Source organism: Tenrec ecaudatus, chromosome 4, assembly GCF_050624435.1.
Source record: "Tenrec ecaudatus isolate mTenEca1 chromosome 4, mTenEca1.hap1, whole genome shotgun sequence".
Lineage (NCBI taxonomy): Eukaryota > Metazoa > Chordata > Mammalia > Afrosoricida > Tenrecidae > Tenrec > Tenrec ecaudatus.
Window position 1 is genome coordinate 48,103,475 of NC_134533.1, and position 21,974 is coordinate 48,125,448.

General features: G+C 41.1%; 2 protein-coding genes across 3 annotated transcripts in view; one reads left to right on the forward strand and one right to left on the reverse strand.

The window, feature by feature from the left end:
- Positions 1–235: 235 nt before the first annotated feature.
- Positions 236–10,429, forward strand: SVIP (small VCP interacting protein). The gene is made up of 4 exons (XM_075545967.1): positions 236–385; positions 2,598–2,648; positions 3,278–3,391; positions 5,142–10,429. The coding sequence occupies exons 1-4, from the start codon at positions 332–334 to the stop codon at positions 5,154–5,156; spliced, it is 234 nt and encodes a 77-aa protein (XP_075402082.1). The 5' UTR covers positions 236–331; the 3' UTR covers positions 5,157–10,429.
- Positions 10,430–15,381: 4,952 nt separating this feature from the next.
- GAS2 (growth arrest specific 2) overlaps positions 15,382–21,974 on the reverse strand; it is a 132,522-nt gene continuing 125,929 nt past the window's right edge. For both annotated transcript variants that reach the window (XM_075548403.1, XM_075548402.1), the window contains one exon: positions 15,382–15,600. In XM_075548403.1, coding sequence (XP_075404518.1) covers positions 15,382–15,600 — 219 coding nt within the window. The remainder of the gene's footprint in view (positions 15,601–21,974) is intronic.

Consider the following 21,974-nt stretch of genomic DNA (forward strand, 5'->3'; position numbering starts at 1 on the left):
TCTCTGTGGTAGGCTATTCCTTCCGGGTGCCCCGCCCAGCCGCGTTCGGTTGGAGCCAATGGTAGCTGGGTGGGGCGGGGCCTCGGGCTTTGAATGGGCCCTGCCGGAAGGGGCGGAGTCAGGAGAGGTGAGGTGGGCGTTGTCTTAGGGAGCCGGCCGCGCCGCAGAAAGAGGGGGCGGGGCGTTGCCGCAGGGGGCGGAGCCGCGCCGAGCGGCGGGGCAGCGATGGGGGCGGGGCGCGCGCCCGGTAGCCGAGACGCCAGTGTGACCTAGCAGTCCGCACCGCCTGGCGTGAGGCGGACCCGGGAGGAGCCCCCCAGCCGCTGAGCTCATGGGGCTGTGTTTTCCCTGCCCTGGGGAGTCTGCCCCGGCCTCGCCGGACCCGGTGAGTAAGGTGGCGGCGCCGCGGCCTCGCGCGCGCACCTGTCACCCGGCGGGGCGCGCCCGAGGCCGGAACGACGGGCGCCGGCACTGGCCGCTGGCCGCGGTGGCTCCGGCGGCAGAGACGGGGGCGCTGCGTGTGGGCGCGCCCCGGGGCTTACTGGGGTCCTGCCAGCGGGACTTGTCACTGGGGACACACAACGTGCCCCACGGGGGTCCTTTCACCCTTTACTGACGCGGCCAAGCGCCTTCGTTCCTAGTTCTCACGCTTACGCAGCAAGTGCGGGGCGCGGCCGGCCTGGGCCCCATGGGGTGCGCTGCTAGGGGCGACGGAACCCCCTCTCCGCGAACCCCGAGCTGCGGGCGATGTGCGTCTTCCTGTGTCTGTACCAGCTGTTCAAAGAAGGTGCTCCCCGAACTCGCTGATCGCCCGGGGCTGGACAGGATATTTTATTGATCAGTGTGCATCCCCCTTAGCATTTCTGTTTCTCATGTCCTCAGTTGAAAAAGAGTTTGTAAGGGGTGGTCAGGTTTAACAAAAATCAGGAGCGCCGATTAAGTTTGAATTGCAAATAAAACAGGACTATCTTATGAAATACTTGAAACATACTTATAAAAGTATCCGTTGTTTGTCTGAAATTAAAATTTAATCCTGCTTGTTAGACACAATGTTTTCTTTAGCTTCTCTTTTTAACAATATCTGTACATCCGTACTTCTTCCTGGGAATAGAGAAGTAGTTCACCTGAATGTCTCATTTCATCCCTGTCCAGCTAAACATAAAAAGACGAAACGAGATCTTTAGGGAAGTGCGTTGGCGCTCTTTTGGCCCTTTGATGATGATGACCATGTTCGGGTCAGCTATGGTTTCAGAAGCGTAGCGACTCTGTGCACAACAGAAGGAAGCACAGCCCCGTCCTGCCCCATCCTCAATCGTTCTGCTCAGTTGAGTTCATGGTTGCAGCCGCTGTATCCATGCATCTCGTCCAGGGCCTTTTGCTTTTTGCTGCCCTTCCACATTACAAGCACGATGTCTTCCAGGGACTGGGCTCTCCAGAGAACGTGTTCAAAGTACGTGAGGCGATAGAGAAAGTTTGCTTTGTTGTCACTGCTTGGTTTTCCATTTTAAACTACTGTTCTGCCTGCATGTATTGAACACACACACACATACCCCTGGAGCCTGGTTATACGTGTAAGGTCCCTATTTCAAGCCCATCAACTACTCCCTGGGAAAAAGATGAGGCTTTCTATTCCTGAAAGGGTCTGGTCCCAGAAACCCAAAAGCAGTTTTCCTCTGCCCCTACAGGTTGGCAGTGAGTCAGAATTGCCCCCTCCACAGTGACCTTGCTTTTGTTTTTATTTGCCACTCCCCTCTGACATTGCCTACTTTGCCTTCTTGGAAAACTGTTTGGGTGTCACTTTCTCTATGAAGGTTTTTGAGACCATTCTAAATAAAAGAAATCTGCCTTCCCCCTCTACAGTATGGCATACTAACCACCCATTCTCCTTCTTATCCCTCCTATTCTTTATGGGCGCTTCCCCAAAGCATTTACCCTCACCTGACAAACGTACTCATTGATTATAGATAGCTGTCTGTGGAGTCTCATTTGGATTGCAAATCCCATAGGGGTGGATACATTTATCTGTATATTTTTGTTTTCTTCTGTCTGCTCAGCTCCTAGAAAAATTCCTAAATTCTAGTAGGTGCTCATTAAAATGTTTCCAGTTCATGATTAGGTGTAGGTTTGGGGTGTGGATGATGCGGGGATTAAGTCCCGGTCCCCTAAGAGAATGCTTTCTGTTTTATGCCTTTAAAATTATATATACTATAATCTATAGGAAAATAATATTGCTTCCCAATTTGGAATACTAGCCCTCAAAATTTTACTCAAATCCTTCCCAATCCATATAATGAAATTAATCCAACTCATTTTCGAGTCGTTCCTGAAAACAGTAGTCTTTAACTTTTTATTGTTAAAGAAGTGTTTCTTTGATATATCCTCCTGTCTAGTTTGTAATCTGTTTTTTAAAGAATGGATTTTATTGGTCAACTGTTTTTTTTCATACCCTACTCTTATAAACAGCATTATTAGTAGGATGTATTGGATCTATACTAAATATCTTTGTAAACCCTTGAATTATCTATAAAACATAAGTATAGTGTTTATCCATGACAATGTTTGGTTTTCTTCACAAACATGTTCCACATTTTCCTTAGGAAGAGAAAAGAGCAAAACTCGCAGAAGCTGCCGAGAGAAGACAGAGGGAGGTAAGAGTAAAAATAGCATTTGCCAAGTTAGATCATTGTTTTTTTTAATTCCCTTCCAGTCCCTATTTCTAGCATATTAGAAGCATTTTTCATGTTATTATAAATCACATTGTTATATTTACAGCATCTAGAGTATGAAAATGTATAGTTGTTGTTTGTTTGTTTGTTTGTTTTAAGATGATATGCCCTGTTACTAACATTCTCGCTTGGGATAAAGTGACTATATAGTGTTTCCACTGACATATGTTAAGTTAGATTAGGGGGAAGTTTTGTATGGTTGCAGAATACCCAATGAAGAAATGACCATATATTTTTGTTTTATGTAAGGCTATTACAGATCTATTTCAGTTACCCCAAACAGGCCCCAAACAACAAGAAGCAAAAATAAAAACACTTTTTCCCTATTTCCCAGGTGGACAATATGACCCCTAGAGGGCATTGGAAGGATCTGGGGCACTGCAAAAGCAGATATTGCACTTTATCCTGGGTATGGGCTCTGGTATGCAAGTTTTCTTTGCACAGAGGCACTGAGTAATTTCAAAAGGGGACGTGAGCAAAATAAGTTTGGAAACCTATGTTTTGGACAAGTTATTGTTGCTTGTTTTAATATGCTTACAAAAATTTTAAAGGCTGCATCTCGGGGGATTTTGGATGTTCACTCCGTAGAAGAAAAGAGAAGGAAAAAGGAGAAACTAGAAAAACAAATCGCTTCCACTGGGCCCCAAACAGAAGGTGGACTTAGAGTAAGTAATTGGCATCTTTAAAAATCCATCTATTAATTTATTTCTAAGTGAATTGTCCACAAATTTAAAATCAATTTTGGAAGACAGATACTATAGATGGAAAGGAATGCTTATGTTTAACATTTATTGTAATCAATTTCCCCTTTTGTCCCCCCAAAGTACAATGATCTGTTTTTCTGATTATCCTAAGACTTGAGAGGCAAATTCAAACAATAAGGAAATGCCTAAAGAAGAAATTCAAAAGTACCCCAAATGTAGTGCCATTAAGACTGATGTCATTTCTAGATTTCATCTATCAATCTTACTGAATGGAATTTTCTTGTGAATTCCCCTTTCATAACCTAAGGTTTTTCATTCAAGTTTGCGATCTTTGACCTTCCACTGTTGTTCATTAGCAGAGTCCAGTCAGTTTTGAGAAGGACGGTAGTGTGCACAGATGTGCTGCTCTGGGAGCAGCCACCTCATGCGGCACTGCGGACGGAAGGTCAGGCAGGTTAAGTCAAGCTCTGCCAATGGGCAAGTCAGGGACGAGCAGGGCTGCAATGGCTTCATAGTACCTGTCAAATCCCAGGAGAGTAATCATTCAGGCATTAAGATATTCAGATATAATCGATTTAAGATAATATGAAAATTGGGGTGATATATATTTAAAAGAAGTACATTTCCTAAATATACTTGTGAAAGGTACAGTAGATTTGTTTCATTTATAATTAACGTGACAGTATCTCATTTAGCAGTGTTTTTTAACCTGCTACGCTGTTTTCCCATCAGCTTTGTTTTCTGTTCAAAGTCAAGTTTATTTTCTATTTCTATAGCTTACAAAACTAACAAATTATGTTTTGCAGACCCCAAACCAAACCCACTGCAGTGGAGTTGATTTCCATTCATAGCGACTCTCAATGAAGACAGAGTCCAACAGCCCATAGCATTTCCATGGCTGTATGTCTGCGTGGAAGCAGACTGCCACGTCTTTCTCTTTATAAAGAAAAGGACGCTTACGTGGTTTAATCCTTAATTTTTCAAACCAAACTTGTATGTTTAGGTTATATTTTTACCAATTATTTTCAGGTTGACACTAATTTATGGTGCCCCTTTTGGTGTGTGAGAACACTTTTCCAGAAATGGATAACCTGACCTTTCTTCTGTGGTGCTCTTAAGTAGACTTGAACCGCCAACCTTTGACTTAACAGCCGAGCTTATTCACCATTTACACTATGCAGAGACTTCAAAGTGTACATAGCACCCAATCTTATCCCTTAGATGTACTTGGAAAGCAGTCCTTGGGAGACTGTGGAATATATTCGGGTCTTCCATGCCCTGCTATCACATTATAATTAACATGGCCACACAGAACGGCACAGGAAACATTTCTCCACTCAGGCTATGTTACTATGTTCTATTCTGTTTGCCTCCAATGCCAATCCATGATTTTTGTGGTTTTATTGCTGTTCTGGTCTTTTCTGGTGGTAGGGTGGGTGACTCACTTTATTGCTTCATTGATTACACTTTTCTGGCTACCAGGATCTCATTACCCTTTGATCACCTCAGGTTTTAGCTCCATTTCCCTTCATTTTTAAGCATTCATGTATTTTACTCCAGACTTTCAGCTGTAAGGGAGAGCAGTTTTCAGTTGAATAATTTTTTTATTTCACTTACTGTGTGTTCTTTTTTTCACTTGTTTGTACATTGGAAAGGTGTTACATGACAGTGAGTAAAGCAGACTTTCTCGGTATGTTTTCGTATCTTCCAGTGGACTGTTTCATAAAGCTAACAGGGGTGGAGGAGTCAACTACCAATGACGTTGCTATCTTCAATCAAGTGGATCTTCTTAATTTCTTCTCTTTGAATAAATGAAGATTAAGTGTTTATAACATTATTGCCCTTAATGCAGTACTAATTTTATATAGAAAATACTGCAAATACTTCTGAGTTTGAAACTTAGGAAATGAACAGAACTTTCATTAAGTGCTACTTTCCCTGCATCTGCTTGTCTGCACTGGCTCTAAGCAGATAGGTTACCATTTTTCAGCAGTTAAAGCGTGATGCTGAGTAGGAAGTATATCTGCATCTGTATGTAAAAATTCTCCATATGTCCTTGATATTAACATTTGAAATTGTGTTCCCTACCCCAAATAACCTAGTTCTTTATAACTCTGCTGCTTAACCTTATTCCTGTTTTGATTATGTTATTCAGCAATCCTCTGGTTGTGAAAGCCTGGTTTACAGACAACTACCTGTCCTTAAATGCTTTACAAATCTGCCCTCACTTAGACTATCCTGAACCAGCCCGACCCCCAGCAACCTTTCTTTGCAGTCACCTTCTCTGGCAGCATGGGAAGCTCTTCAGTCATTGAGCAGGCTTCAAGCATTTTCTGAAACTAAAGTTAGGCTAAATATAAGAACTGTCTATTCCTATTTTGACTTACTGACAAATTCTAATTAAAGACATGGAACAGATCTCATCCATAACCCAGGGACTGCCTCTATTTAAAGATTCTTGCGTAAACTTGGAATTTTGTGCCTTTAAACTGAAATCTTGAAAGTTCATTTTAAGGGCTTATATGAAGGAACATTGTAAAATTTATTAATGAATGAATATTTGTAAACATCAAATTTCATCTAATTTTTTCTACAGCTTATTAAATAAACAAATTGTATTTTATATTATACTATCCCAAACCAAATCCACTTCTGTTGAGTTGATTCCAACTCATAGCACTCTAGGGACACAGTAGACCTCTCCTCCACCTGGCTTCCAAGGCTGTACATTTCTTTGGAAGCAGACTGCCACATCTTTCTCTCAGCATGGCTGGTGGGTGGGTTGGAACCACCAACCTAGCAATCTGCAGCTAAGCATTGAACCTTTGTGCTACCGGGGCATCTCATGACACTAAAGTGTTTTTGTTTTGTTTCTGGGTTGGTGTTCTTTTTCTTCTAGACTTTAAAATTATGTTAGTAGTACCATCAGAAGGAACTGTGGCTGTACAGAGATTAAGCACTCTGCTCCTAACCAAAAGGTCCGTGTTCAAAGCCCCAGCCCCTCTGGGGGAAAGGTGCGGTAGCCTGTTTCATAAAGATTCTCGTCTTGGAAATCCTAGGAGCAGTTGGACTCTGGCCCAGAGTGGAAATGGCCCGCTAGCACGGTGTTTGACTGGGTTTTGTCTGGGACTGCCATCAGAGGGCAATGATGCACTATTGGTTGTATAATCCTAACAGATCCAGTTTTATTGAAATGTTGCTCATAATTGAGTAAGTTAGACTGTGATTTGAGGTGGGTTATTAAGTATTTGGAATATATATCCTGACTCTATAAGCATTTTTATTCTTTTGTATTTATTAAGGAATGATTATAGAATTTATACACATGTGAAATTGAAAAGGAAAATGCAAGTATATGAGAGAAAGGTCTATTTTCAACATAAAATGTAACAAGGTAATTCTGTATGCTGTGTTATTTATAAACTTTGAAGATTTTTATTCATTCAAGATGTAAGTTTTATAATATTGTTTTGTGACATTTTAGATGTCTATGTAGAGAGAGATAATAAGCCAATATAATCCTTGCTGTTTCTTTTGAGTACTATGCTTGCTAACTTTTGGAATCCCATGACCACATAATGAATCTTAGAGTATGCATATTCTAAAAGGGTGATTAAATTAAACAGATCAGGTAATTTGCAGAAAGGAAACTGAGCCACAATCTTACCATCCTTCCCATGAGACGTGTTATATTACAGTATGCTTGTATTGTATATGTTAATTTTAAATCATTAGTCTTTTCACCCCATGAAAATAATACCTTTTCTATTATGGCATGAAATATTATATAACTCTCTATGCAAGACCGGCTCAGTTTTCTTCATCCTGTTAGAAGACCAGTGGTATTGTTGTTCATAAGAATACTGAACTCCTTGTATTTTGAAACAAACATTTTTAGCTGTGAAGTGGGCTGCTTTTTCCAAGGTTGAAAGGAAAAAGGAGCATCGACAACCGTGAACTGAATTTAGAACCCGAGCATTTCATCTTTGCACTCTTGTAGTGTAATAACAATTTCATGTTCATCACACCTCAGGCATTAGAACTTGGACTGCTGGTGCGGTAAGCCCGGGGAAAGCGCCAGAGTTGTGAAGATGGCGCAGGCCTGAGTGATGTTGGGATCTGTCATGTCATGCACAGGGTTGCTGGGAGCCAGAGCCACCTGGAGGGCACCTAACAATGACAATGGCCAGTGGCATCTCTTTGGGATGAAGGAGAATAGAGGGGGAAAAGAAGCTTGTTTGTTATGTCCTTGAAAACACAGGCATGCTCTTTCTCCTACAGGAGGAATGATCCTATGAGCCTCCTGTTTCTTAGAGAACAGTACTAAGAGTTTACACCCAGGGAATAACACTCAGCTCTAGCCACAGTATCCTCAAACACTGTGCTTATCTGCGAGTGATTTGCTGGTTGGTGACTTTCTGGGCACTGAGATACGCAGCTCCACCTAATCCAGGACTGCCTCCCTGAGTGTGATCAACTTTCCCCAGAACCACGTGGGGTGCAGAGGCTAGGAGCTGGACACCGCATGTGGGTTAGAGGCACTTTTAGGCAGAGGAGGGAAAGGACGGCATATGATTCCTGGTAAGAAATGAGTAATTGCTACTAGAAAGAAAAAGGAAAAACTATACACACAGTCATTCCACTCATCAAGTTACTAATCTCTTACGAAAATACTTATCTGATAGCCAGTTTCCCCTAATTTAGATAGGGGAAAAAGTTTAATGTTTTGTAAGTCAACCCAAATATCTGAATCAAATTATGAAAATAAGGCTGAAGTGTCAAAATGAGTGTATATGTATATATATATAGTTATGATACTAAATAGTTTCTGTTTTCTAATTCTAATCATTAAGTGACTAATATGGCTAAAACAGAACAGAAGTGATATGTGAATACATAACCCATTTGTTGTCAAATGGCATGTTTTATGAAACAACTATATGTGAGGTTGTTGTTCCACCTATTGTGTTTGATATGTAGCTCAATATTTTTCCTCACCTAATTTTGTAATAAGTCTGTATGCTCTTTGTGAGTATGAATATATACTTTTTTCTGTGTAGACATTGGCTTTGGCCATTTCTTCTTAACAAAATCACCTGTTACATGTGCTGACTCAGGGGGATTGACACAAGCTTGGAATGTTTCTTTTCTTATAGTTTAGCTTTTTTTCTCCAGTAAAAATGATGATGTACTCTTAGAATAAAAAGTAAATCTTGACGCTTTTCTATTTGAATAAGATGATTTTACATAATCAGTAGGAGATGCATAAAATATGCCTGCCTATCTGTGTTGAGATTAAGATGTGTTCTTTTAACATCCAGGTCCCCTTAACTAATAGATATGCTGTAAATGTCATATCTGGGACTTTTTTTCTTCTGAAACCCACTGTTGACCACATGACACTTGTATGTGCAGGAGACTCTGGGATGTGGTTTGGCATAAAAGAGTTTGTGTCTCAACAAGTCTAGTGTTTTAGGTTGTTTATAGGACATGGCTTTGTATTATTCCCCTTTCCCACTTCTACATATGTTTCATCTCACAGGGATCACTTCTAATTCTGATCATTATGGTCTAAAATTTGGATATTTCCAAAACCCCTGGATCTGGATACTTTTATGATCATTTGAAGTTTATTGAATATTTTTACAGCATCATCCTTGACTTCCCAGTAAAACAACTTTTGAGTTTTGCGTTAATTCCCTCTAGTCATAGAGGTAGACTAAAGCCATTATCAATGCCTACCTTAAATGAACACATAAGTTTTGTGTGCAAACTGGCTATATTTAAGCTGTTTCTGAAAGCTTCTTAGTCATATAAGTGGTAAAACCTCCTAGTTAAAACCGGGATAAGAATTGTGAGTAGACATTTCTCCAAAGAAATTATAAGACAGGTTAGCTGTCACATGAAAGTGCTTAGCATCATAAGGAAAATTCTAATTAAAACAAAAAAGATAAACAGATACCAGCTCTTCCCCTCCAGACACCCTCAAACCCTACCCTGCTCCCCAGAGCTACAGTCAAGAAGACTGATAATACAAGTTGTTGGCAAAGATAATGGAGAGTGGGGGAATCTCATATATTGCTGGTGAAATGAAAATATGATACAGCTAACGTGGAAAACAGTTTGACAATTTAGGTGAACAAGTGTTCTGTGTGACTCCAAAATGCTACTAGTTTCTAACCCAATGATTTACTTATGAATATTTGGGGGCCCATAAGTCGTAACAGCCCCAAATTATATGCAATCCAAATGTCTACCACCTAATTAATGGATGGATAAACCAAAGAAATACTCTTCATTAATAAAAAGGAATAGACTGATCCTTCCTGAAAGATTCGTGAGCCCCAAAAGGATGCTAGGTGAAAGAAGTGAAATGCAAAAGACTCTATTTGTAAAATTCATGTATCTTTCTGTCAGTGACAGATGCCCAGCTCAGTGGTTGCTTAGGGCTGTAGGTGACGCAGAGATCCATGCACATAGGATCAGGGACCTGGATTGTTGTGCTGGCTGCACAACGCCTTCAAATTTATTTTTAAAAATCATTGAATCGTAAAATTGATGTATTTTATAGTGTGGAAAATATAAATAAAGCTATTAAAACTTTTAAAATCAAATGTATATTATCTGTTACTTTATGAAATCCAAAATCAGGAATTATAGCTGAGGACTGTGAGGATTTAAAGAAGGAACTCAAATCTGGGATCCAAAATTAAGTCTTTCCATTCTCATTATAACCTCATCTTGTGAGTTACCGTGTCAAAGCAGCTGCTTCATTTGTCTCATTTTCTTTAGCTTTATTTTCATTCTGCCCTCAATTTCTGGTCTTCTGGCTATGGATTCAAGTAGCCAGTGTAATCCAACTGTATTCCAGTAGAGCCCCAGAATTTTAAGCAGCTAACGGTCTTGTTTCCTCCGTTTTAACAAGACATCTTGACATTTGTGGTGGACTATCTGTTTTTGTTTTGTTCCATGTGATTTGTATTTTTGGGGGTGGGGCCACAAAAACCTGTTCTTTCTCCTGTAGGCCTTATAAATTTATGTTTCACATCGACTCCTGTTTGTCAAGAGTTTATTTTGTTTCAGAGCTAGTGTTTGACATTTTTTTTCCTTTCACAGAGAGTAAATCAGTTTTCTGAACACTATGTTATTCTGACACAATCATATTTAAAACATGGTTACAACAAGCACTCATGGATAAAGCATCTGTTGCCCACTCAGGATGTTCAAGTCAACGCTGAACATGCCTGCCCCAGAGTAGGAACTGCTCCCACGGGTTCGCAAGGCTGTACGTCTTTACAAGAACATAAGACCTCCCCTGCTTCTACAGAAAATAACGTCATAACGTATTAATTCATCGTATTGGTGCTCTCATGATCAATTTCCATTACAATCAGACGCTTAGTCCTCTTGGATTGATCAGTTGGCTGGTCCAGTAGTGCTGCAGCACACACAGCAGCACTGGAATGTGTGTTGATGTGGGGTGCTGTGGTTACAGCTTTCTCTTCTTTTGAAAATGTGCAAGCTCTTTGCTTACCCTTTTTCCTATTAGAGCCTAGTGCCTGTAGTTGCTAAGTAATTCTGAATATGCTTCCATCAGAGTGGGTGCCTATTCCAGGCAGAAGTGGAGAAATAAGCGTTGCATTTTATAAAAGAAAATGCATAGAGCATAAAACAAAGTAGGAGTGACATGCAAATTGATGCATTTAGGGTGTCATATCTGAGGGTTACAAAGAATTCAACTTTGTACCTGGTCCTAAAAGAAGAGTAGAAACAGATTCCTATCAAAAGCATATTTGATTCATCTACCTCGTCAAACCCGGTTTTCTAAAGCAGAATTCCCGTTCATTGATTTAAATGAGAAATAGGCCTGCCAGATGCAGAACACGTAGGAGTCTAAACCTATACTTCCTCTGCAAATGTGGTAGGTGGAAATCTAAGAATCCTAACACCCCTGGACCGGGGGAAATCGACTAGACTTTAACTAGCACTGGCTCGGCCAGCTGAGATGTATGGACTGTGTGGAGTTCTGCACCTCCCTCCACCTGGAGGCACGGGGTGGAAAAGATTGCATTGCAGCTCGCCAGCTCCAAGATCAACATGTGCTCAGTGGTCTCTCGGGGAGCGTTTACTGTTTACTTATTTGGATTTCTGTTTGTGGATGTTTCCTCTTACTAACCATGTTTCAAAGTACCTACTTAAATGTCTAACCCTCCATAAATTTAGAATAAGAACCCCTTATCCTTTCTTCTTTCTTGGATCTCATCTCTAGCTGAGAATAAGCAGACAGTATCTAACTCCCAGCTACTGCCGGGCCTGTTTACCCTAAGACGTTAAGGCATTATTGAGTGAAATCTCTTAATATTTGGTAATTTCCAACTACAGAAATATAATTTCCTTTTTCCATATTTCCCTTCAGCACTAATAATCTGGAAGCTATACTTAATATCCATTCTGACCACCTATTTAGAGACTTTTTTTTAGAGACTTTTAAGAGACCACAATGCATTTGTTTAAAAGAGTAAATCTCGAACAAAATATACATATCCTAGTCTCAGGAACCCGTGAAAATGTTACCTTCCATGGGCCTTTGGAATGATGCTTCATAACCCTGAAATGGGAACGATCTGGGTTATCCAGGTGGATACAGTTCAATCACACAGATCCTCAAAAGCAGAGTGAGTGCCTTTGACAGGTGTAAGCAGAAAGTCAAATAGAAAGGAGGACCAAAGAGACGCTGTGCTGCTGGCTTTGGGGATGGAGGAAGAGGACAGGAACCAAAGATGGAACAGGGGAGACAGTGGAGTCTCCCACCCTCTTCAATAACGAGTGCCGCCTGCTGGCACCTTGACTTTCCCCCAGTGAGACCTGTATTGGACTCTCCAGAAACATAGAGTTATAAATTTGTGTTGTTTAGTCTTCACATGTGTGGTAATTTGTTAAGGGAAATATAGATGAAAAGATTGATGTTTTTACTAGAGCTAGACTCATGTCTTTGAGTTAAATGAATAAAGTACATATTAAAAGCAAATTTAAGAGGAACTTGTAAGCATAGTGAAAATGTTCATGAAACATCAGGATCATTGTACGAAGAAAGGGTTAAAGTTAGTTAGGTAATATAAAGTCCAAATCATTCAATGTATTTTAAAAACTATTAGAATTATCCATGATTCAAGATACATGAATTTCCAACAAAGATCTAAGTTTTATTTTCTCAGGAGTTATTACAGATAATTCCTTTTTCAAATTAATTTCCACGGCCTGTTACATAATTTCTGTGGTTAAGCAAAGCTGTTGTTTGCAAGCTTCTCCAGTCTGAGGAAGCAGTAGTTAAATCAGCTCGTGACAAGCTGACAGAAACATCTCCCTTAATTCCATGAGCAAGAAAGGTAGATTCTGCTGTTTAAAAACGTGGAAATGGAAAATTACCCCCGCTATGTTTTTTAGGAGAGGCCCTGCCATGGCATGGTGTCTAAACCGCCTGGCTGCTCCCACAAGTTCAGCAGAAGAAAGATAATGGCAGTCCGTTTCTGTAAACATGTCCCACCCTGGGGACCTCCGGGGGGCAGGTCTAGTCTGTCCTTCAGGGTGGCCCAGTCAGAACTGAACTGACAGCAGTGGGGTTGGTTTGGGCAGGTGCTTTTTCTGATTGGGGATCGACTCGGCAGTAAGAAAAACTTGGTTGGTGCTTCTAATGCTCATTGTCCCACTTTAAAGGGGCCCTGGTGGTGAAAACCAATCAATTGCCCCCCAGAAGCAAGATGAGGCCGTCTGCTTCGATAAAGAGCGACCGCCGGGGCCTTCCCGAGGGTTGCCATGAGTTGGTATCAACTCGATCACACAGGATTTGGGCTTAAGTGTCACATTCGGTACTATTTATGATAAAGTCAAGAACCTCTACTCAGGAAAATAAAGCAGTAGCCCACCCACCTGCTCAAAGTGAAGAGAAACTAGGTGACCATACAAGGGTAAGTCAATGAACTCAGCCACTAAGCAGATTCCCAGCCTCAAATGCACAGGTTTACCCAAGGCATGCTGGACCACATCTCTGTAATCGGTGACAAATTCTCTCAGTCACATGCTTGCCTTAGTTTTGTTTTGACAACTTAAAAAAAAAAACCTTTGGAGGCATATCATGAGTCAGTTAAAATCGAGGCAGATAGGTTAGCCCAGAAGCCTCTGGGGACTCTTAAAATTATTATTGAAAAAGGTAATGTTGATAGATTTTATCAAAGGACTCAGGGAATTCTGATGAGGGGCTTATTATTGGAGGTACTTATGAGGTTTTAAGAAAATTGGAGTTTGCATTAGAAGAGACTAGTTGGCCTGAGGAATTATAAACTGCCTCACAACAATGCACTTATTTATCCTTGAGAATTTTGTTAAGGAGCAAAACCTCACCTATTCTACAGCCCTGAGCTTGGCCCTTTGAGCATCTTTAAAACTCAACATGTCCAAAAAGCACAGCGTGAGTCCCTTGAGGATGCTAAACCACGCCGCTGTGTGGTGTGGTGTGTGAATTGCACAGCACAGAATTTTCCAGGGAAGGGACAGCACGATGCTAACACTTCCCTCAGCAGTGTCTAGACCTGGGTGGAGCATATGGTAAGAGACAACAGTTTTCCCATTTTGAAATTTTGGTTTAATCAAGGTTCTATGGAGTTGTTGCTGTCAAAGCCACAACGACAGAATGAAAACCTGCCCTGTCCTGAGTCCTCCTCACTGTTGTCCCTGTGCTTGAGCTCATTGTGGCAGCTGCTGCGTCAATGGATCCACCTCCTGGTGGGTCTTCCACCCTTTCAGGAGCCCCTCCACTTCACCACACATGACGTTCCCCGGGGATTTTACATTCCTCTCCTCATTTGATTTGCTCAATCACTTTCCAGGAAAGTTGCCATTTGAAAATTAACTTTATTTCTGAAGAAAGTTAAATGTCTTGATGTCAATTGGATATCAATTAAATCAGTGATACAGCAACACTTTTTTACAGATACAGATACAAATTTCTTAATTTAGCTTTTTCATTCTTACATCAGTGAGGACAATATTCTGCTGTTTATTGGCACAAACCAGCCCTTCCCCAGGTATACAAGGGGGTATATATGTCCGTAACCACGTTAGCTACAGTGAGCCAGCTTTACTGGATAGCATAGCAAAGTAGGATTAACTACAGATATACTTTATTAAGAAAAAGCTTTAAAATAACATGAAGTCAATGAATATTTGACTGTACAATTTATTCCATCAAAATATAAATGTAGGGCAGCTTATATGTGTGAATTACACTAAATGAATCTAAACCCTTCCAAGTGCTTAAGAATGTGTGAACAATCTCACAAGTGGTCCTCTAAGGGGTGTACCGAAAACTTCCCAAAGTACCACAGATATTTGGTCATAGGTAAAAGATAATCTTTAAGGCAATCTTCCAAGTAAATGTAAACTTTTCTGAAGTGACCTTCTCAGTAAGAATTATTGTTGTGAATTCTCAGTCATCTTAGGTACTTTCAATAACACCTTGTTACTCTCATTGTCCCCTCATCTTTTTTGTTAATTCGGCAATTATGAAAGTGGGATGCTTTTGCTCTGTAGACATAACGCAGGCACTTTCTGTTGACTTATCTGTGTGTACTAAATATTTCCTTCTAATCGTTTTTACCTTTAGCTAGAATGGTGTTCCTAATATTGTTTACATTCTAAACATTGCATTCCCATGTGGAGAAGAAATAACTTGCCTATAATTTATCTAATTTAAATCCGAGTTCAGAAATTCTTTTAATAGGTCTACAGAAGCATTAAAAATAAATAGTTCTATTCTTTGAACATCTTTCAATATGATGGAGATTTTCGTCTTATGCCTTTTTCCCAAAGGGTTTTTCAGAGCAGAAGAACTTAACTGACTAGTGGGGAAGCGGACAGGGCCATTGCTGGGGTCCCCTTCTCATGACCAGCTACCTTCATTTAGCCTCTTTCTTGGCCTTGCAGTTGGCAGAGACCACCAGATAATTATCTGGGTTCATGTCCTTAAGGGTTGGAGATTTGCTTTGGATGGGGGACGTTTTGCCATCCACACGGGAGATCTGCAGCATCCGGCAGGGGTCATGTTTCAACAGGTACCCTGCAAATGTTTCCCATCCTCCTCCAACGCGGACCATAACATGTTTGTTGTGCAGCATCTAAAATGGAAAAAGAGGACAAGTGTTAAAACTGGACCTTCTTACAGTATCTTAAATCAACTGCCAATTCTAATAGAATGAGTCCTTTTTGCCTTGTTTTTCATGCCCCATTTTCTTCTTGGTGCTCAGTGTCTGAGCTAGCAAAAAGTCCATGAAAGAAGCCTTGTTTTTCCTACGCAAGTGGATCACGGGGACACAGTCTCTGGATCCCGCTTGTCCCTATTATGAGGACTAAGGACTGTGGATCAGCCCCTGGTCTGCTGTGTGTGCAGGCTGCTCTCTGAGAGCTGGTGCTCCATCCCACGGCTCTCATTGCCCCCACCAGTGTTCCCGTCCACTGCATTCTACGCTTGTGAACTGGAATTTATAAAACGGGTCGTCTCTGCTATTGTGTAACAAAGTTAATAATCACACAGTCACTGTAAGCTGGAATCGAACATGCAGTCAGGAAGGCAGACGTCTTCCCCAATCATCACCTGAGCCTTCCGGGCAAGATGTTTTTGAACGGTCAAATATTGATGCTTTCCATTACTCTTGTTCTTCCTAAATAATTACTTTACAACACGTATTTCTAAAACTTATCTCCAGGCCCAGGAGCCATCTAGAAATCTAAGTTAAATAAATACTGAAAAACTGAAGAATATATTGTTGTTTCTATGTAGTAAAAATGTCAGCGTTATGGAGTTTGGCTTCTTCCAAATACCAGAGCATTTAGGATGGAGGGGAAATGTTTCTCATCACCACAGGACTGTCTCTCCGAATATCCCAGCTCCATAAGGACAGTGAAATGTCGAGAAGCGGAAGCAGTGTGAGAGGAACTCTGGGAATTGCTCTCATTGTAGAGCCCAGACTTGAACTTGTCCCCTGTGTCAACTTGAGTGAGTTTTTTAATCTTCCTTTTGTACATTTTATTGTGAGTTGGATGAAGGTTCACAGGGCAAATCAGTTTCCTATTCAATAACCCATCTCTATTTTGTTTAATGCCATTCATTGCAATCATCACAATGTAACATCATGAATCCCACTTCTCCCCTAGTTCCCATTTCCATACTGCCTTTGTTACTAACTTCCTGCCATCTGAACTTTGGGTTTGGACAAATGTACCCTTTGGTCTCATATAGTTGAATGTTCTAACAATTATATATCTCCCGGTGTTACTTTCATTTTACAAGCCTGTCTATTCTTTGGCTGAAAATTGAGCCAGAGAGGAGAGACTTTGATTCCAGGTCTTAAAGGTGACCAAGGCTCATAGTCTCAGTTCTACTAACGTCTAGGGTGAGGTTGGTCTTTATTTATTTATTTATTTGATCTTGAGTTTTGCATCACATCTTTCACTCTACCCAAGACCTTCTAATGTGATTCCTCTCAGAGTAGTTGGTAGTAGTAGCGGGCATCAGCTAGCATCACTGGTTTCACAGAGGTTGAGGTTGGCATAATCCATTGGTTATTGGGCTCTTTAGGGCCTGTGTTTTCAGTTTTCTTCATTCTTCTTTGATACAGATAGCGAGAAACTAATAACTGCACTTAGGGGGCTACCCACATGTTGTAAGAGGGCGGTCACTATTGAGAGCTCCTCGGATGCCCGTGATGCAGGGGGCCACTTGCCCTCTAATTGCTTTCATTCAACTTTTGAGACTCTGATGAGAGGCTCTGACCATCTTTTTGTATGACCCATCTGCTAAGTTTAACATGAGTAAAGTTTAGGTAATTCATAGACTCTCAGAAAATCATTCACAGACTCAAGCTAAGAAATGTTGATTTATGGGGATGACACAAAATAGTCATCAAAGTAAAATGTGCAGAGTAATAAAAATTATGCTGAATAACAATAATTAAGACTAGCTCCTCTTTTAAAAACCCTATGACACATACTCAGTCTTTGACATACAGAGAGTCACCACAAGTAGGAACAGGGGTTTAGATTTACAAGAATCCAATTGAATATAACTCTGCTACTCATTACATTCACTGATAACACTAGACTTTTTAAAGGAAGGGATCTTAGGAAACAGCATCCAGGTGGAAGCCTTTACATTTATTTCGGTATCAGATTCTACTCAACAAACGAAACCTTAAGGGGAACCCCTGACATATCAGACAGATAAGAGCAGTCAGGACTTAATGTGTAACTGCTTTGCTTCCCCTAGCTCTTATCAATGACATCCTGTTTTCATTTTACAGATGAGAACCATTCTGCCCAGCTCTTTCACGTGACATACGTAGACTAGGATCAAATATTCTGACTCCTACTATAGTATTGTCAGGCTTGTTTGTTTTTATTTTTTCCTACCATAAGATTGTGTCTCCCTGTAAAACCCACCAGAGTTTTAAGAAATTTCTTCAGAGTACTCATTCCCACATGCTCCTCTGAATGCTTCTGGTGTGGGCTTCTCAAACTAAGACTACTCAGACATGAAAACATACAGGCGAGTGTCACAACAGCACTCTGACCCTCTTCCCCATTGCTCAAGAGACTGGCTTTTCCTACTGTTGAAATGTTGACACTTCCTAGCCTTAAAAAATAATATTTAAGGACTGCCTCCAAATATGTGAGCAGGAATTGCCTCCGATGGAGTGCATAAACTGAGTTCACTTAACATTGTCAGTACCCAGGCTATTTTAACCAGAATGAATTCCCTATCCACACAGGTTTTAACACCGAGCTAACTCTTGGGGGGGAGTCGGGGAGTGGGCGGTGGAAACCAGAGCCAAACTGCATGATAATAGAACCCGCACTCAATCTACACCCACTTCTTCTTGACACCAGCCCTACCACAGGGAGGGATGGAGACCCAAGTTTCTTACCATAGTCATCAGGGCAGGTTAAGCAGAAAAGAATTTCACAAAGTACCTAGGCTTACTTTCACTTACCAACGCCATGCAGTCTCGTACTCTGAGTAACTGAAGTCACTGGAAGTCGGCTCCGTCTGCGACTCACTAATTTTTAAGAGAATGAGCGTTGGAAGAGACACGGACATGTTTGCTGAACTCTGACAGGTTTGCTATTTGGGTCTGCGCCTGTGTGCGGATGTGCATTGTCGGGTGGGTGTGGGTGGACAGTTGCTGAGGAGGAGACTGACTCCTGGGGACTCCCTGTGTCTAAGAGTGAAATTGAGCTCCCTAAGATGTTCAGTGGCCCATTTCAGGAGGTCATGGCCAGGCTTTCTGCTCAAAGGGCCTCTCAGACTCCGACCGTCAGCCTTTGGGTTAGCAGGGGACTCCTTCCACACTCTCACTTACATTTACCTGTTCCCCTAAGGATGTGGACATTTTCTCATTTGGAAATCTGAATCTAGATTTCTCATGAAATCGTCTTTGACTATGTTTTTCCCTTTGACTATTTCCTTAGGCAATAACTGAAAAGGTGTCATTCCCCAGAAGTCTATGATAAACATCTCTTATCAAAAGTATTTCTATTTTAATAAGCATAAAGTTGACTCTCTAAAGTTAGTTTGCCTAAAAAAGTACAGCAAATAAGTGGCCTACTGAGTAAAGAATCCTTCTCCCTCTCCCCCTGCTTATGATACCACACCCATTTATTCTATAACGTGGAGTTTTCATATTTACTTAAGTCACTGGTTCTCCACCTGTGGGTCATGACCCCTTTGAGGGTCAAATGATCTTTTCATAGGGGTTGCCCAATTCATAACAGTGGCAAAATGACAGTGATGAAGTAGCAACGACAATAATGTTATGGTTGAGGGTCACCACCACATGAGGAACTGTATGAAAAGGTCGTGGCATTAGGAAGGTTGAGAACCGCTGCCTTAAATAATGACTTGTGATAAATTTGTACAGGCAAGGAATTCTATCTAAACTAGTACTGAGTAACTTGAAGCAGATAAAATGTCTACACAGAAGGAGAGGCTGGTGGGATGGGTTGGGAGGGGGTGGAGGGCAGTCAACTATAATGTATAAAAGAAGGTAGAAAAGGTCCCAAAGTTGGTTGTGGTGATGATCACACAGGCCTTCGTGATGTCATCTAACTACTGACTGGTAGGATGTGTTACATGCAGCTCAATAAAAGATAATGGTTCACAGTCTGGGGTCCCCCAGAAACCCTAAATAAACATTCACCTTCATATTAGAAGCTTAGCCTCTAGTGGCCCAAGTTATTTAAAAAATTAACATAGGGCAAAAGCAGGTAATAAGACAGAATACACTCTAAGCCGAGGTCTCTTGCTATATGAAGGATAGGGAGGGGGCTTTGATGGTGTGTTCAATGCACATCTTCCTGCTCTTTGATTTCAAGGTTAAACAACGTGGGGTCCTTCACGGGATAAGTAGGTGTGGTGTCACAAGGCTGCATGCAAAAGGCAGCCCCACTTATCTGATGGCATTCATGTATCTCGTATGTCAATTCAGTATTCTATGTTGGTTTTCCTTTTCGTTCTATTTATTTGTAAGTAAAGACTATTTAGAAGTGCTACAAATGTTGCCCCAAATCATGTGTCACCCGGCAAAGTTGTTGCATAGTAGGTCCTATTCTGGCTGTGGCCATTTTTTGACAATTAGTCTCACCCCTCTGCAAAGTCTCGGGGACATTGTTCACTGCTGATCTAGGCGACATTTCTCAGTGCTAAAAGAAAAAACAAAAACTGCAATCTTGTCCCAATATTTCTCTCAATGATCTTAATGGAATTCTAGAGGCAGCTCCAGGCTGCTGCATGCACTGCCAATGCCTCTTGTCCAAGGTCTATGAACAGCATGTCTCAAAATTTTGTTGATGGCTTTGTTCTACGAAGATGCTCAATCGTATGTAGTTTCCTTAGGAAACCTCTCCATATATGCTAACAAAAATGAATGTTAGCATTAGATAACAAAGAGCCGATAGTATTACAGGCCCTACTATGGGTCAAGTAATCTATAAATGCATTACATTGCAACTAAGATAATTAAAAAGATCCAATGGGGCCATTGGCAGGACTCTCACTCCACAGACTTATGAACAGCGAGAACGTAACACAGGTGGTTGGTGCACCAGGGTCAGGCGAGACATAGCACGCTCTTTGTTTGCAATGTAAACTGTAGCTGTGCGACTTGAAAAGCTGCATGATTTTAAACATTCTTATTCTTAAACGAATTGTTTAATAGAGTGACTCAGCACGGCCTTATAATCCACTGTCAAATAAACCACTCTTTCATTTGGCTGAAGGCAATGCACCTTTTAGAGTGACTCCACTCTGTTGACCACGTGCCTTCATTTCAGCACCACCTTTTTAAATCTTGCTTTCTAATATTATAAAATAGCAAACAATTCTGCAAAAAAACTTAAAATATTTAGTTCTGTAGCTCACCTAGGTACTTAAATGGGGAAATGAGTTGAAAGTCCATTTTCTTGGTCAGTTTAGATGTTACATACTGGACAAATCTTGAGATCAGTGTGGTTTCAGAGTCCTGTGTGATATGGCTCTGTGGTAACAGTATCATGTCCTGTTATACATAGGATCATTAATCAACCTGATGCCAACCCAAAAGCAACGTAATGACCACAAGTGGACAGCCCAGCAAGGCAGAGTGGAGTCAGACTAGGCATAATGAGCTCAAAGCAAGGGGAAGATGTCTCTTCTCCTTCTCAGAGACATTTAAAATTAGTTTTTAAAAATATAAACACAAAAACTCATCTATCATATCAACAAAGAGACTGTATATGTAGATCACACACAAAAAGCAAGTTTTCCTAAGTGATTTTTTAAGTGGGGGAGGGATTTGGATCCTGGAAAAAATTAGAGTGTTGTACTTGTTTTTCAAGAGGAGCAGGCATTGCATAGCTATGTTACATAAGCAGCAAACAAGCAAAATCCCCAACAGATAATAAGGAGTAGGATGTAAGAAAAATTAATCTAGAGTCAAAGGCTTCATGTTCATGGTTGTTAGCTTTATTTAATGAACACCCTGCATGGACCAATATCCCCAGTGGGCTGAAACCATCAAGCCTATGAAATGCTTCCGGCATCATCACTATCTCAGGGCAATGCTGACAACTATGCTTCTGACTCAGAACCTGAGTTGGTGTTGGTGCCCCTGAGACCTGTCAAGTGCTCTGAACACCGATGTCATTAGGCCCCAAGAAAGTGAGAGCTTTGCAGTAGGGTGCCTTCATCAGCTCTCACACTTCACGAGTCCACCTTCTAATCAAAAGGAAAATCAGACTATGCCACACAGACTTGCCCAAATAGCCTGAGCGATTTTTAGTGATTCTCAGTCACTTTGAAGTCCAAGAAGGCTATGATCCATTTTTATTAGCATAGTAAACCAGTGAGGCAAAGACTCTGGAAAAGCAAATGTGTGTGTGTGTGTGTGTGTGTGAGAGAGAGAGAGAGAGAGAGAGAGAGAGAGAGAGAGAGAGAGAGAGAGAGAGAGAGAGAGAGAGA

Bases quoted from the DNA above. Each gene is read 5' to 3' on its own strand.
- SVIP (XM_075545967.1), top strand. From the start codon at position 332: ATGGGGCTGTGTTTTCCCTGCCCTGGGGAGTCTGCCCCGGCCTCGCCG. The intron at 386-2,597 runs GTGAGTAAGGTG...CATTTTCCTTAG, and splicing joins CCCCGGCCTCGCCGGACCCG to GAAGAGAAAAGAGCAAAACT. The intron at 2,649-3,277 runs GTAAGAGTAAAA...AAAATTTTAAAG, and splicing joins CCGAGAGAAGACAGAGGGAG to GCTGCATCTCGGGGGATTTT.